This window comes from Callospermophilus lateralis, chromosome 1, assembly GCF_048772815.1.
Source record: "Callospermophilus lateralis isolate mCalLat2 chromosome 1, mCalLat2.hap1, whole genome shotgun sequence".
Lineage (NCBI taxonomy): Eukaryota > Metazoa > Chordata > Mammalia > Rodentia > Sciuridae > Callospermophilus > Callospermophilus lateralis.
In genome coordinates, this window is record NC_135305.1 from 33,230,873 (window position 1) to 33,246,163 (window position 15,291).

Consider the following 15,291-nt stretch of genomic DNA (forward strand, 5'->3'; position numbering starts at 1 on the left):
CTAGTGCCTGGCTGCCAGGCAGACGGTGAAACGTGGTCAATAGGTAGTTATCAAATGGGTGAAAGCTTAAAAAAATGTTGTCTTACTTTGCTCCTAGAAGTTTCATGGCTTGACAAACACTCTTTGATTTTCCCCAAATGACCTTTAGAATCAATGTCAAGCTGTCCTCCGTTAGAAAAAGTTCCATAGAAAATGCACAATAAAACTACAATAAAATGCCACTACTCAACCACAAAATAATGAGAATAACAAATGTTGGCAAAAAATGTGGAGCAAATACTCTCACATAAGGGTGTTATAATAAACTGAAAAACCATTTTAGAAAACTCCTAGGCAGTATCTTCTATAACTGAACATAATAACCACAGACTCCGCAATTTCAATCATAAGTAAACCTCCAACAGAAATTTGCATGTATGTATATAACACCAAAAAATATGTCAAAGAGTCCATAGCAACATTATTTGTAATAACAAAAAGTACCAAAAATAACTTGTGTTAACGAGGAACAGGATACATAAACAGATTGTGGTATAGTTATACAACAGAATACAACACAAGCAATGAGAATACACTAACTCCAAATAGACACAACACAGATAAAACTTAAAATAAAGGTAAGAAACCAGACAGGGCTGGAGTGTAGCTCAGTGGTAAAGCATCTGCCTAACATGAATGAGGCCCTGGGTTTGATCCCCAGCAACACACACACACACACACACACACACACACACACACACAGACACAGAAGACAAAAGAATATACACTGCATGGTTACATTTTTTAAAGTGGCAAAACTAATATACAGTGAGAGAAGTCAGACAACAACTTACCCTGGGAGGGTGAGTACTGAGTGCAGGGGTATCAGAAAGTTTTGTTTTTTTGTGTTTTGTTTTTTGGTGTATGGGAAGGTGCTGGGCATGCATGTTTGCTCACTTTATGAACACCCATGGAGCTGTACACTTATGATTCCTGCACTTGATTTATACCTTAATAGTTTACAGTAATAAATCATTAAGATATTTTATCAGCCTCATTTGTTTAGAGGTGATAAAGAAGGCTTCTCTGAAATATAAGAACATGTTCATCTGGGCAGAGAGAACACAGCTTTCTTCAGTTTGCCAAAATCAGCTCATTGCCAAGTGGTCTGCTTTGTGATTCAAATAGATAAGTCAAAGGTTGTTCCTCAGACTGATGTCTGAGGCAGACCAAAGTAAGAGTAGGTACTAGACTACTACCAAAGGCAGCTCGGCTGTCCCTGCGGCAATGAACAGAAGGTGTCTGTCAAGGGAATGCATTAATTCTTACAGCTACTCCATCTTTAGAATATCATTTCATCTTTCTTTGGAATAGGTTCTAAGTGGCCTGAAGTCTCTTTTTTTTTTTTAAAAAAAAAAGAGAGAGGTAAGAGAGAGAGAGAGAGACAGACAGAGAGAATTTTTAATATTTATTTTTTAGTTTTTGGCGGACACAACATCTTTGTTTTTGTATGTGGTGCTGAGGATCAAACCCGGGCCGCACGCATGCCAGGCAAGCGCGCTACCGCTTGAGCCACATCCCCAGCCCCTGAAGTCTCTCTTTATTACAATTTAGGAGAGTTTTATTACAATTTAGGAGAGTTTTAATATGATTAAGCATATGCTCACAAAATGGGAAGGTTTTTACGATTCCTTGCACAATCCTAAGTGTCACCAAAAAGAAACACCACCACACCCAATGAAGACAGCAGCAAAGAGAATCAGAACAGGACACTGTCATTACAGTGTATGCTCTGAGGACAGGGGTCCTATCCAGCCTGCTCACAGTCACTTAATAAAGGTGTGTGAACCATAATGAGCCAGGTCAGAAACACAGTCCCTGCCATGAGTCGTTCATATCCTGGGGCTGAAAGGCAAATTCTCCTTGACTCTTTTTCAACCATTGAAAGTCCCTCTAATGTACCAGGTCACTTCATCCGACCACCCTTCACCTAAGCTCCCTGTTATAAGGGTGGAATAAAATACAATTAAGAATATGAATATGGATCATTTCTTGCCTTTTGGACATGCTCAGGTGAAGAACATGAATAGGGTCTGGGCATTTTATGGTATTAGGGAATTACTATTCACTTTATTAGGCACACAATGGTATTGTGATCATGTAAGAAGCCATGCTTATTATTTGAAGCTGTATGTTACAGTATTTAAGGTGAATTATGGTGATATATAACTTACATTAAAATAAATTAGTAATATGTATGTATGTATTTAAACTGACAAATATTAATTTATATTAAGTGGCTATTATGTAGGTGCTTACCATTCTATTTTCTATATGTTTGAATATTGTCACAATAAAAAAATTAAAGATGTAATTAAGAATCACAAATGTTCTACTGAATATATTACTATTTGTTAAAAAATGCAAATTTCAAGTAAGATACAATTTTTCAACTAACTGGTTGGCAGAAAGTTTTTTCTTGTTGCTGTTGTACTTAATAATAATCTGAATGGATAACATTATGTGGGAACTGTACACTTCCACACTCCCACCCAAAATATGTGGTCTGCTAAGAGCAATCAAATGCCTTAATCTATTGTAAACCCACTGTTTAACCCAACAATGCCACTTCTAGGAATTCCCACTAAGAAAATAATGCAAGCTATATACAAATATGTACGCTGTTATGACAGATAAGTAAAGCTGGCAACTGAACATCCAATCATAAAGGATGGTTAGGTAAATTGTGGTCAGATAAATTATGGTAGAGCAGCCATACATAGGAACATCACATAGCATTAAAGTATTGTAGAAACGCATCCAGTTATAAGAAAAGGTGTTCATAATATATTAGTTGAGGGAAAATACTGGATACAAAAAAAAATAGTTTTTTCCTCTTGTTAAAGGAAAAAAATATATACATATACAGAGACGCATGCAGTAAGAAAGAACACTATCTCTATACTGACATCAAGTTACTTTATTTATCTTTTAGCTCTTCATCAATGAAAGAAACTGATTTGTTCTTAAGAAAGTTTTTCAAATAAGGAATTAACTGTTTTTCCTACAAAAAATGTTTAAAGTATATATCATTCTTTTATTGAGAGATTAATTCTAAAACTCCAAGTACAATTCACCATTACTCCCTAACACGTCCCACTTCTGCCCAGCCCCTTCCCCCAGTTTTCCCATTTTTCACTTCTGACGTGTAGTCACTCTAGACTCCAGACTTCTGAGTAGCCCATGATCACCTTCCTTCCTCCCCCTTGAACCACTGCTCCCTCCTGTTTCTCTGTTCATACTACTGGCACCTCTCGGCACCCAGGGCATACACATTCCCGCCCTGCTCTCTCTCATTTATAAAAAAACAACAGTCACTTTCTGAAATATCCCTTTAAAAGTTTCTCTGACTTGCCCAATCCCCACTCCTCCTGGTGTTATGACCTTAATAACTCTGACAGCCTCCAACACCATCACTCCCAGGGCCACACACCTCATAGCCTTGCTGCACCAGTTCAATCTCAAACCCATCTTGTCCCTGGATTACTCAGAAAACCTTCAATGGCTTCCTATTGTTCAGAGGCATGCCAAATTCCCAATTACCTTTCCAAGTTTGTTACCCACACCCTGTAATACTTAGCAGATTCCCTGGCAGAGAGTTGTATTTAAATAAACATTTTACAAATGAACAAGAATCCTTCAACCTGGCCCCGTCTCTGGGCTTTCCTTCCATGTGGTCCTCCTCTTCTCTCTCCCACCATCCCAGGGGCTCCTCGCATTCTCCCCGCCAGCCTTCCCTGACCACTACCCACAATGGCAACTGCTCCCTCCTTCCGTTTCCTGTGGTATTTGCTGTAACCACACAGGCAGAACCTTCAAGCATGCTGATTTAGATTCTTTTTACCTGCCACTGCTAGCCTACAAATCTGGTCTCCTGTATAAAATCTGAACTCCTTTGAGACACAATTATTGCTTACATTTCTTTTGCTCAGCCCACTCACAGCAGAATTTCATGATGTTTTATTTAAACTGCAAACAATCAATACATATCTGTTTAAATTAATGTGAAGCAACACCAAAAGCATTAGGTGAACCAAAAAAAAAAAAAAAAGACTGTCAACACAGAGGTTAAAAGCAGAATTGTCTACCTAGACTCAAACTTCTGCATCCAGATAAAATGTAATATATTATCTTCTCACAAAGTCTGACAATACCCTCAGATGCTTCTGGCATGTTTTGCACTAAATCTCTCCTTTCCTACCAATCTAGAATCACTAGAGCCTGCGCTCCAGGCCACCCAAGCTATTGGCTATTCCCTCCACACAACTGGCACACTTACAGCTCTCTGCTTTGAACATGCTGTTTTCTTTGTTTGGAATAGTCTTTCTTTACCCCAAACCCTCCTCTACTTCTCCATCTGAAAAATACCTATTAGTCTTCAAGCATCACTCAAACATCCTGCTGAAACTTTGATGACCCTCTATAGGAAGAGGTAATAAATCTCACTGATCTTCCTCTAATGCTATGTAACATTTTTCAACCATATTGTGAATTTTCGTTTTCTTGCATATACATGCACACAGTGAGATATTTAAGGGCAGGAGTCATGATTTATGCATCTGTAATACTCAACACCTAACACTCACCTAACATCTAGTAGGCAACATTACGGAAGGAAGGAAGAGAGGAAGAGAGGGAGGGAAGTTGATTTTTAACTCTTTTGTAAGACATAAACTATAAAACCTGAGTCCTCCAGGACCCTTTCCTCATCTGGCTCAGTTCCACAGGTTCTCTCTCATCTCTGCAGCTGCCAACTCCTCTACCACCTTCTACTCCCTGCACATCTGGTATGAAGGAGACAATGAAGCTCCTTTCCACCTCCCGCAGGCTGCAGAAGAATCCTCTCTCCACCTAGTTTAGCAGGGAGACAATTGGGATATTTCACACAGAATTTTTATCAGGAAGAAAATCAAGTCAGAAAAAAATTCACAGACAGAAAATCAGCAAAGTCGACAGGTTTACAGAATGCTTACTGCTGATCCGTACTTAACGAAAAAGCCTGGCCTGGCAGCCCCCATGGCGCCTCATTCCTCTTTCTCCCCTTCACCACAATGCTGTCTGCGGTGGATAGTAAACAAGGGATCCTCAGCTTGCTGAGCCAAGGTGGATTTGTGTTGGTCCCACACTATCCAGGCCTGGTGAGGTCACCAGAACCTCTGCCAGATCTGCAATCCCTTCCACAAACTGCTGATGCTGTTTTCTTCAGGTACCACCCGCCTCCGTTCTATTCCATCTCTTCAGACTCAAAGGGATAAAAACTCTCCTTCAAAAGCCACAGAGTCCTGGCCACCCAAGTTTCCTATCTGGTCTCAAAGATTCCACCCCCAGCCTTCAGGCCCATGGCTACAGAAACCCCACAGGTGACTCTTCAGAATTCCTGCTATCCCTCAGACTTGTCCCCAGCCTAGACCTGCCCAATATTGAGTGGATATAGCAGCTGGCAAAGATGCTATTCCAAACTGAGATCTTAACCTAGCCTCACCAGCTGCCACATGGCCTCAAATGGCCACTGCCTTTAAATGGACTCTTTCCAATGGATCATGTCAACAGACTAGTGAGCATCAGAGCCCTAAGTTGTTCTCAGTTTCTGTCAGAAGGAGGCTCTTAACTCCTGTTAGAAAACTGAAGTAGTATGCCCTGAGTTGAAAGAATTATTATAACTTCAAGGGCTCAAGTGAGTTTAGCCATTTCTCTAGGTTCCTTAGCAGCACACTTAGATGTTCTTCTGCTATTGTCTCTCAAAATTAAATCATTAAGGGAGTTTTACAATAGCAATAGACCTTCATACCCCTGACCCCAATCATGTGAGCCCAGTACGCACACAGCAACAGAAATTTAGTTCAGGAAAGATAAGAACGCTTTTCTGTTGTCTGGGCTTTCGTCTTCTAGAATCTCTATATTGTATTGTGCTTTATGGGAAAAAAAAAAAAAAAAGCAAAGATTCTTATAGAGAATCCTGTTCTTTTCTATATAATCCAAACCTCCTTAAAAATATACCCTTTCTTCCTCTCCCAAAACTGTTCCTATGTTTAACCACTTTTCCATTGGAACCTACCATTCCTGTATTTGAATTACTTAATTTCACACTTTGACTGAATCAATGTCTAAGGCATAGCAGGTGTTGGGCATGGTGACGTAAAGGTACCCCACTGAATCTTCACAAGTTTTTGTAACTTTTAACTATGAAAATGTTCCAACATATGCAAAGTACAGAGAACAGTATAAGCCCAATATCCCACTTTACAATGTCAAAAATTATCATACTGCCTACTCTTTCTTCCCACTCCACCAAAATTGGATTATTTAAAAACAAATCTCAGACATCATGATCTCATCTGTAAATACTTTGGTATCTATCTCTAATAGACTCTCTGCATGTCTTAGAATCAGAATGTCATTATTCAGCTTTAAAAATCAATTAATTACAATTTAGCTAATCAATTAATAATTAATAATCAATTAATTATTATTCAGCTTAAAAATCAATTAATTAGCATCAGATGTCCCCACAGTATTTGAATCCCTATGTCTCCATCTTTTTGTTCTTGCTGTTCTATTTTGGTTTTGCAGTGCTGAGGAGCCAACCCAGGGCCTTAGACATGTCAGACAAGGGCTCTATCACTAAGCTATGTCTCCAGCTGTCACTTTTAATTTTTATGCTAACACATTTTGATGAGAAAAATGAGGCTCACAGAATTAGTAACCTTCTAGCTCACATAGGTACACATCAAGGTACCAACTTGATACCTTGGCTCCCCATTCCAGTCAGCATTGCCTGCCTTCTCACAATATTTAGAAAAGTCCACATATTTTGCTTTTATTATCTTTACAAAAGTGGCCTTTCCTTTTTTTGAGTTTTAATTTCAGTTCAATAACATAAATATGCTTCAGGTTAGAGACCTGAAGGAGACTTTTACTATGTTACTCATTCACTGCCCAACCCACCAAGTAGGCAGAAGCCTAAGAAACCAAGAATGTGAGCTTGTGTGGTATCTGGTGTACTCCAGTATCATTCCCCAGAGGCCTTCGCACAGGGCTCCACAGCTATAATAAAATGACAGGATTATGATGAGGAGAACAATAAAAATCAGCTGTTTCTACCAAGCAGAGACCAGATAGTCTCCTCTGGAAGAGTACAGGATTAATAGGGATGTTTACAAAGACCCTTAAACTTCTTAGTAGTAAAAGCATTTTCCTCATCCTTCTCAGGTCAAGCCTGAAGAGGTAAATGAGTTGCAAGACTACTCAGCCAACTTCTTTTGAGCACTTGACACCATATAAGATGAAAGAAAATCTCACCATTTGCCATCACAAACAATTGGCCACACATTTCCTACACATTGTTAAAAACAGAATTGTACAGCAACTCTTTCACAAATCCTGCGTAAAGATGCTTTGGAGGATTTTTTTTAAATTTAACAATAAAATAAATAGTTGTTTGAAAATAACTTTCGAAGTTATAGAACACAAACCAAATAAGAAACAAAATAGATTTCTTTTATACTGACCTTCAAAAATATTGTTCTAAGCTCAGCTGGATCTGCTCTCTTGGTTAAAGCCACCTATAAATAAACATAAAAATGTTTATATTATTAGAACAAAGCTGAGAAATCAAGCTAGCAGACTAAGGGAAAATAAACTTAAGGTTAGAAATAAGTGGATTTCACTTTTGTACTTAAAACATCAAATTGCCCCAGTGCATAAATGAGTCCCCAGATTTTAAATTAGACTCTCTGTATTTGGCTTCTAGAATGATAATATTCTGTGCAAGAAACCAGTTAAAGCTCATAATATCTAGTGTTTAATGTGTATTGTTTTTTTAAAAAAAGAACAAAAATAAACAAACAAAAAAGTTGAAACAGATTTGTAAACACCTGGCATTCTTAAACTACACTCTAGGGGTATCTCATGCCCTTTCACAAGGGAATATTAAAGTACAACCTGTTTGCTAACTATGCAAGGGAACATATTTCTTAAAGAAGCCAGTGAACTAGGCAAATCATATTAAAGAACCTAAGGGAATTACTTCCCATGCTTCCACCATGAACAGGCGTGTATACCTAACTACCTGGCAATGTCAAGGAACTTATCCCTTCCCCAACTTCTAATTTAATAAATCAGAACTCTCCAAAGGTATGACTATTATTCTCCACATTCAGAAATACAAGAGGCTGTGGTTACCTTCCATGAGTAAAATTTGACAGATTAGCTCAGAATAGGTGTTGTGCTTAATTCTCCAGGCCACAAAGTCCAAAAACATCGCTGGGGAAAAGCAAGACAAACTTGAACATGACTGCCTTGGGCCAACACAAAAGAGCCCTTATGTGGAACCAAACAGTGGGCTTATTCAGCGTCCCATCACCCAATCCTGCTGGCAAAAACCATCATGAGACTGAATTCTCACCAAGCACAGCGTCGCCCCAAGATACAGCCAAGGAGGGGCTCCTGGAACCACCCCAACACTGGAGCCATGTCACTATCCACGGGGAGATTTATGCAAATTGTTCTAAATCCCTTCTGTGTGTTTGCAAAGACTCTTCTGAGATCTTGGGACAATGAATTCTCTGTCTCTAAATATGGAACTGCTGAGCTCCTTGGCCCTCCACTGTCAGGAATAATTTTATTAACTAATCACTGAAATGGGAGAGGTAGTCTTTCTGAAACCAGTTCGTTAGTCACCATGATTCCCAAAGCAAGACTGATAACTCTTTTAATTTTAGCTCAGTACCTATAGCCACCAATTCTATTTTTACTCATAAGAATTTCTTGGTGGTCTCTGCTCTTCAATAGAGGAAAAAATAGACTGCTAACCAACTTAACCCAAGATTAACGATACTGCTGACCTAAAAGTTCCCGAAGAGGAATCCTCCTGTGGGGTCTCTACTCTGGGACAGGACAAGAACTCCTGGAGGTCATAAAAGCACTCCAACCTCCACGTCAGAGCAGGAAAATGACCTCCACCACACCAGGAGTCCCACACCTCAGGATGGTTCAGAAGTAACATTTTGAAAACAGCTTTCAGCATCTTAAGTTCTTAGTTGGTTTTCCTTTTAAAAGCCAAAGGAATTTTCCACAAAAGGAACTATTCCGGTTCTATCTGAATACCACATCTTTTAGTGACTTAGTTCACTATGCTATGCACTTTGTAAGGCCTCCTGGGCAATGCTATCTCAGAGTGAACTTCCCTTTCCTTAAATCGCAACAGCACAATCTGTTTACCAATCCCAAAATGTACATTCAGTGCTTTTCCCCAGAACCACATTTCTGTGACAGAAAGCATGGGTTCACTTTATAACTCACCCAAGATTTAGGACACATGTGAAAACAATCTATACAGTGATCACCACTTACAAGTCACATCACCCAGAATGCAGAGAACACTGGACAGTGTTCAGAGCATCACTATTCTCTACTTGGATTCTCAGAGCAAATCAGAGAGTTAAATAGGATGGATATAACTTCCCTCACTTGAAAGAAGGGGAAACTGAGGGTCATTTATTTCCCCAAAAGCCAGATTAAGAGCCAATCTGTGCCTACATTTCTAAGTGTTTCCTGAGTTTTTCTCACTTCCTACTGTGCCACATTATAGGTAGTTTCAATGTGAATACCACCAATTTAGTGTCTGTCCTCTGCTATAAAGAGCATGGCTTTCACTGGGCATAGTGGTGCACAACTCTAATACCAGCGACTCAGGACATCAGGCAAGAGGATCGACAGTTTGAGGCCAGCTTCAGTAACTTAGTAAGACTGTCTCAAAATAAAAAGGGCTGGAGATGTGGCTCAGTGGTTGAGTGCCCCTGACTTTAACTGTTCAATCCCAGTAAGTGGAGTGGGGGCAGGGAACTTCAGTGTCAGACCATCTTTACATGGGGTGCAGGCCTGACCGATGGAGCTTGCTGGTTTGCAACCCCAGTGCTCTTGACTCTTAGTCTCAGTTTCCTCATCTCTAGAACAGGAAGCCCTGTAGACTTGGAAGGGCCATATGAAATAATTACATAAAGTATTAAGCACAAAAAAGGCCAGACAGTTAAAGTGCTTAATAAATGGCATCAATCATTATTTGGACTATTTATCAAAAACTATATATAGTCTCCCATGCTTACTTTTTAATACCCTAAATAATGAGTCACCTGGCTCACAACTTTGAGGGGAGAAATAAGGAGGACAAAAGAGAAGGGAACTCATGGTCCTCAAAAACACTCACCAAACCACTGAGCAAACTCTAAAGCCATTCTAACTCATCGTCCCCTCTGCTCTCCCAGCCCAGTATCATGCTTCTTCTTGAAAACTGACCCAAAGTTGCAGTAAATGGTTAATGTTCACTATGGAATTTCCTTGAGGCCAGCTGAAATTTGTGTGAGGTCCTGGGCACATTCGATTTAAGCACAGATAACTATTGTTCAGTGAGGGATGGATTCAGAAAAATTCCTACCAGCCTCCTGGGCCTCATCTCTGTACTAATTCCATCTACTCCCCACCAATCAAATGCCGTGTGGCTATTTGGAATTTCTATTTGAATATCCACCCTCATTCTTATCTTCTTAGTTACATGCCACGTGCAGTGAAGGAAGGACACTTGTGCAATTTCACAGAAGACTACATAATGTTGCAATGAGAAGTGCCAGTGTTTTGGAGGTATATTTAGATGGATTCTACCTGGTGGTCAAACCAATACCCAGGAAGTTCCATGAGCTGGAAAAAAGAGCCACAGAAATGTAGCTGCCCTTTTTAAGTCAATTCAGAACAGCTGTTCAACATGCATACTTTACATCACACAAGCCTGGAATTATTAGACTTAGTTTATTCTTGGGCTTCAGAAGATTCATCAAACTTTAGATTGTTTCCAGAAGGGTGCTATGTATTTTTTAAATATACTTACAGCATGTTCATATTCATATGTACAGCCACTATTCTTGAAATCTAATTGCCTGATTGTACCACTATTCTTCTGAATTTGCAATAGATTCCAACATTAAAACAAAAATTTTATACCAATAATTTAAAATAAACTGGCTTTCAAACTTAGTAAGTAAATCACTAAGAAGGAAAACAGTTCTTTGCAGACGACCACAAAATATTATTTGGTATTTAAATCAGCACAATAGAGAATTTTTATACACAGTCAGGTAACATATCAATTCTAAACTTAAGATAAAAAGAGACGAAGAAGTTGTTACAATAGGAAAAAAACTGTGCACTAACGTTTCTCCCATAAACAGGGAAAAGTCTACCATTATTCAACTTAAGAATGGAAATTTCAGGTCAATTCCCTGAATCAATATTCCATGGGGCAAAATTTGAGGATCACTAAATCTGGAGAGCTTTGTGACAAGATAAACACTAGCTACACCTATGTGAATAGGTCATCAATAGCATTTGCAAAACATAAGCTAGGCATATCTTAAGAATTTTTTTTTTAAAAAAACAGCCAATAACACAACTTCAATAACTGCTTTTTTTAAAGGCAGATAAGAGGAGAGAAATATGACAAGAAGAACCAGAAAGATATTTTCCACTACAAATAAATTTACTCTTATTCTAATGTGAATTAGAGCAGCCAAAGATAGAGGCTTACTAGGAAAAGATATTCCTGAATGTAGGAATATGTTTAAAATCGGCTTTCTTATCCTGTAATCAAGTCACAGTTGCAGGCTCATTATTTTAACAAATCACAGTGGTACAGAATCGTGCTCTCCAAATAGTTGTTAGGTCTAACCATGAGCAATGGGGACGAGTATTTGAAAGCCTACATAAGATAAGGGACTCATTTGAAAAATCAAAGTCAAATGCAAAGAAAAGCAGGGATGCTCTAGAGATGTGAGACCCTGAACTCCCTGAAGGCTTCTTATTTCTCAGACCATCCCATGCTTGGCAAAGAAGAGAAGCTAAGAAGACACTATTTAAGTGTTGACTGAAGTGTTAATTCTAGGTAAGTAAAAAGCCAGATATTTACAATGAAAATAGGGAGCTCTCTTCAGATCTCTGGTTCTTAAAATACAGGATTGGGACCATCAGCACCAGTATCACCCAAGAACTGAAAAAATGCAAATTCTCACCCTCCACCCCAGACCTATGTAATCAGAAACTCTCGGGGTGGGGCCCACCAGTCTGGATATTCCTGGGCCCTCCAGATGGTTCCAGAACCATAGATTTACATGGTACCCAGTTCTAAAGTGCAGATTAGGACTCAGGTTCTCAGCCCATCTCAAAACTCAAGCAGTAACCAAGGGGGATGGAAATGAAATCTCTGGAATGGGCATCTTTAAAGCTCCCCCACCAGGTTACAATGTGTGAATGGGAGCAGAGCCACTGGCTTAGAACCTGAGGTCCCAAGCCTCCACTGCTAGTCACCAATTGAGCTTTCCCTTCACAGGATTTTCTCAGTCCTCTTCCCAAAGAGAAAAGTCTGTAAGTCAAGAGAAGCACAGGATTACGTGGACAATTCCATGTCACAATTATTTATATGAGATATGAGACTAAAAACCAGAAGAGGCAGCTCATCGAAAGCAGATGTGTATGAGTGTAAGCAAGCGTTCAATGACAAGAAAAGTGGAGGGAAAGGGAAAAACATTCCTTCATACCCTTCACATCTGAGGAACCAAGTGTAGGTAGACCTGAATCCCACTGAAAGATATTCTCAGGTAGGACCCAATAACCAAGCAGCTGGGGCCCACCCTCCTTCTCCATCTTTCTGTACTTCAGAGACAAAAAAGTACAAAAAAATACTTTCCAGACTACCTTGCAGCTACGAGGCCCAGGTGCCATCAATCAGAAGAAATGGAGTCAGATTTGAAAGGCAAAGATTTGTGAGTTGGGGACCAGCAGAGGCACCATCACTGGAAGTGTCTGGGTTTACTGTCACACCTTCCTGCCCTCCCACACCAGTGGTAGCATGGTCCTAAAACATCCCAGGGTTGGCAGGCAGTATCCTGACAGCACCGGAGGACACTGCTCCCCTGGTGGCCTGCTCTTCTGTGAGGCTCTGGAAGTCATTCCTGAGAGTTCAACCTCAAGTCTGTTTCTTCACCTTCCCAACAAATTCTGTAAGCCATTTAATACCCTATAATAAATCTTCCTCTGCTTAAACCAGCTAGAGTAGATTCTGTTCTCTGCAAGTGAACCTTGACTGATACAATCTATAATTGCAAAAGAAAGTTTGGAATTCCCTGAAAACCACACGGTTGCCATTAACTTGAGGGAAGAAAGAAAAGAGGTGTCTCACCAAATTTAAGAAAATAATTTTTTATTGAAACCATCGTCCCTTATGCTAGTTTCCCTAATTTCTAGTAAATGAAGAGCAGTAATTATGCAAAAAGTTATTGAAGTATGAATTAGAATACAGACAAGATGCCATGTTAAGCATTTTTCAAACCACAACATTTCTGTGTAATGAAACCTCAAAAGTTCATATCACTCAACAGTTGACTTATAAAGCATCAGGCGCCACATGTTAAACCATGGGTAATTACACAAGCAGGTCATTTCAGGGGTGCTGGAGATGTTTATCAGAACGTTCAGTAGGTTATGACGTATGTTGGCTTTTACTCTATTCTGTTGTAGACAAACATTAAACAACTGTAAAACCATCATCATTAAAATTCTGATATTAAGAAGCAGAATACAACAGTTAAGAAATAAATGGTGGTGTTTTAGCTGTGGGTCTTGTTTTGCAAAAAAGTTTTAAACACACTAGTTTTGGATTCCACTATTATCGTCATTAACCTAAAGTTAGGATTCCGGCAAATGTCCCCAAGAGTAAAAATCTGACAAGAGGTGGTATGTACCTTTTCTAAAATAGACATATTTTTATGTTTATAGTCTCAGCTCCTTACTGAGACAGAGAGATGCTTGCTCCCACTGACACTGGCAGACAGCAGCAGGTTTACAGAAAAGATGTGGGGCCCAGCTCTGCTACTAACATGGTGACCTGGGGCAAGTTGGTTACATCTGAGTTTTAGTTTCTTCATTTATAAGATGGGCAAGATGATAATAAAATCTAAGTTAAGTCAAGAACAAGACTATGTGGCATTTCTAATTCTAAATATGAATGAAAGGCAAGTAGGTCCAACATTTACTGAACTTAGAAATAGGCAACAAGGGAGGGCATATTAAAATGCTATGGGATGACTAGTGTCTCGTTAGGAAATCTGGAGAATCAGCCTGAAGTGGAGAGTCCACTACTACCCCAGATGCCCAAAACTACCCCAGAATGGCTTGGTAAGAAATCCACCTCAGTTTCACACCAAATATCAGGCCGCTCTGGCTACCTATAAGATAAGCTGCAGTGAAAACATCACACTCAACCTGGCTCCCACTATGCCCTTTTCCTAATTGAAATCTTACATGTGAGCCTCTGATGAGCAGAACCTAGGTCACTCACTTGTGTCCTGCCTCCAGGGAAAAATGGGCACTGAGTTTTCTGTTCTACACTACGTTGGGGATGATTTCCTCCAACACAGAGCAGCCAGTCAGAGCACAATGGGTCACTGGAGCTGTGAAAATGAACTTGACTAGCCAGAGGCATTAGGCACATGCCTGCATAATCTCCCTTTCTTTTCAAACCTCAAAAGTAGTCTTCTTTTTCTTTATAGGTGAGAAAACTGCAGATCAGAAGCAGATTATCTGTCCAGGTCCTGCCTTTCCACCAGGGTCACAGTCCAGGCAGCCAGGATGCCTTAGACCAGTGCTTTGCAACCTCTGTGGAGGGTCCGGTCCAGTGATCATTCTTTGTGCAGTGTCAGTGCATTTAGGGTGTTGAGCAGAATCCTGGCCTCTGCTCACAAGATACCAGTGGCAACCTACCCCCACCATGCTGTGATAACCAAAAAATGTCTCCAGACATTGCCAAATATTCCCTAGGCAAAAAAAATTCCCCTACCTCCAGTGAACAACTGCTGCCTTAGGGGGCTATATTCTACTTCCCACACATGCGGCACAACTCCTAGGGAAAGGATGCAGAGCACCAGGCCAGGGCCAGGCTCTAAGACAACCCCAAATAAACCACAGACCCTGCCCCAAGGAGAAGGACTGACTTATCTATGAGTGATTGGAATAATGCATATGATGACACATGTCCTCACAAGGTACAGAGGTGGCAGAACTATGATCACACTTCTGCTGGAGTTGGGGTACACAGAGGTGCAGTCTTGAGTTGTATTGTTAATTATCAGTTACAGCGACCAACTAACTTTTACTGGGACCTTAAATCTATGCCAGGTCTGCTGCTAAAGGTTTTACAGCTGATCTCATTTA

General features: G+C 39.9%; 1 protein-coding gene across 2 annotated transcripts in view; it reads right to left on the reverse strand.

The window, feature by feature from the left end:
• The window catches only part of Slc25a13 (solute carrier family 25 member 13), a 178,825-nt gene that overhangs the window by 147,261 nt on the left and 16,273 nt on the right, over positions 1-15,291 (reverse strand). For both annotated transcript variants that reach the window (XR_013088677.2, XM_076833883.2), the window contains exon 2: positions 7,548-7,601. Coding sequence is in view for 1 of the 2 variants with exons in the window: in XM_076833883.2 (XP_076689998.1) it covers positions 7,548-7,601 (54 nt within the window). In the remaining variant the exon portion in view is untranslated. The remainder of the gene's footprint in view (positions 1-7,547; positions 7,602-15,291) is intronic.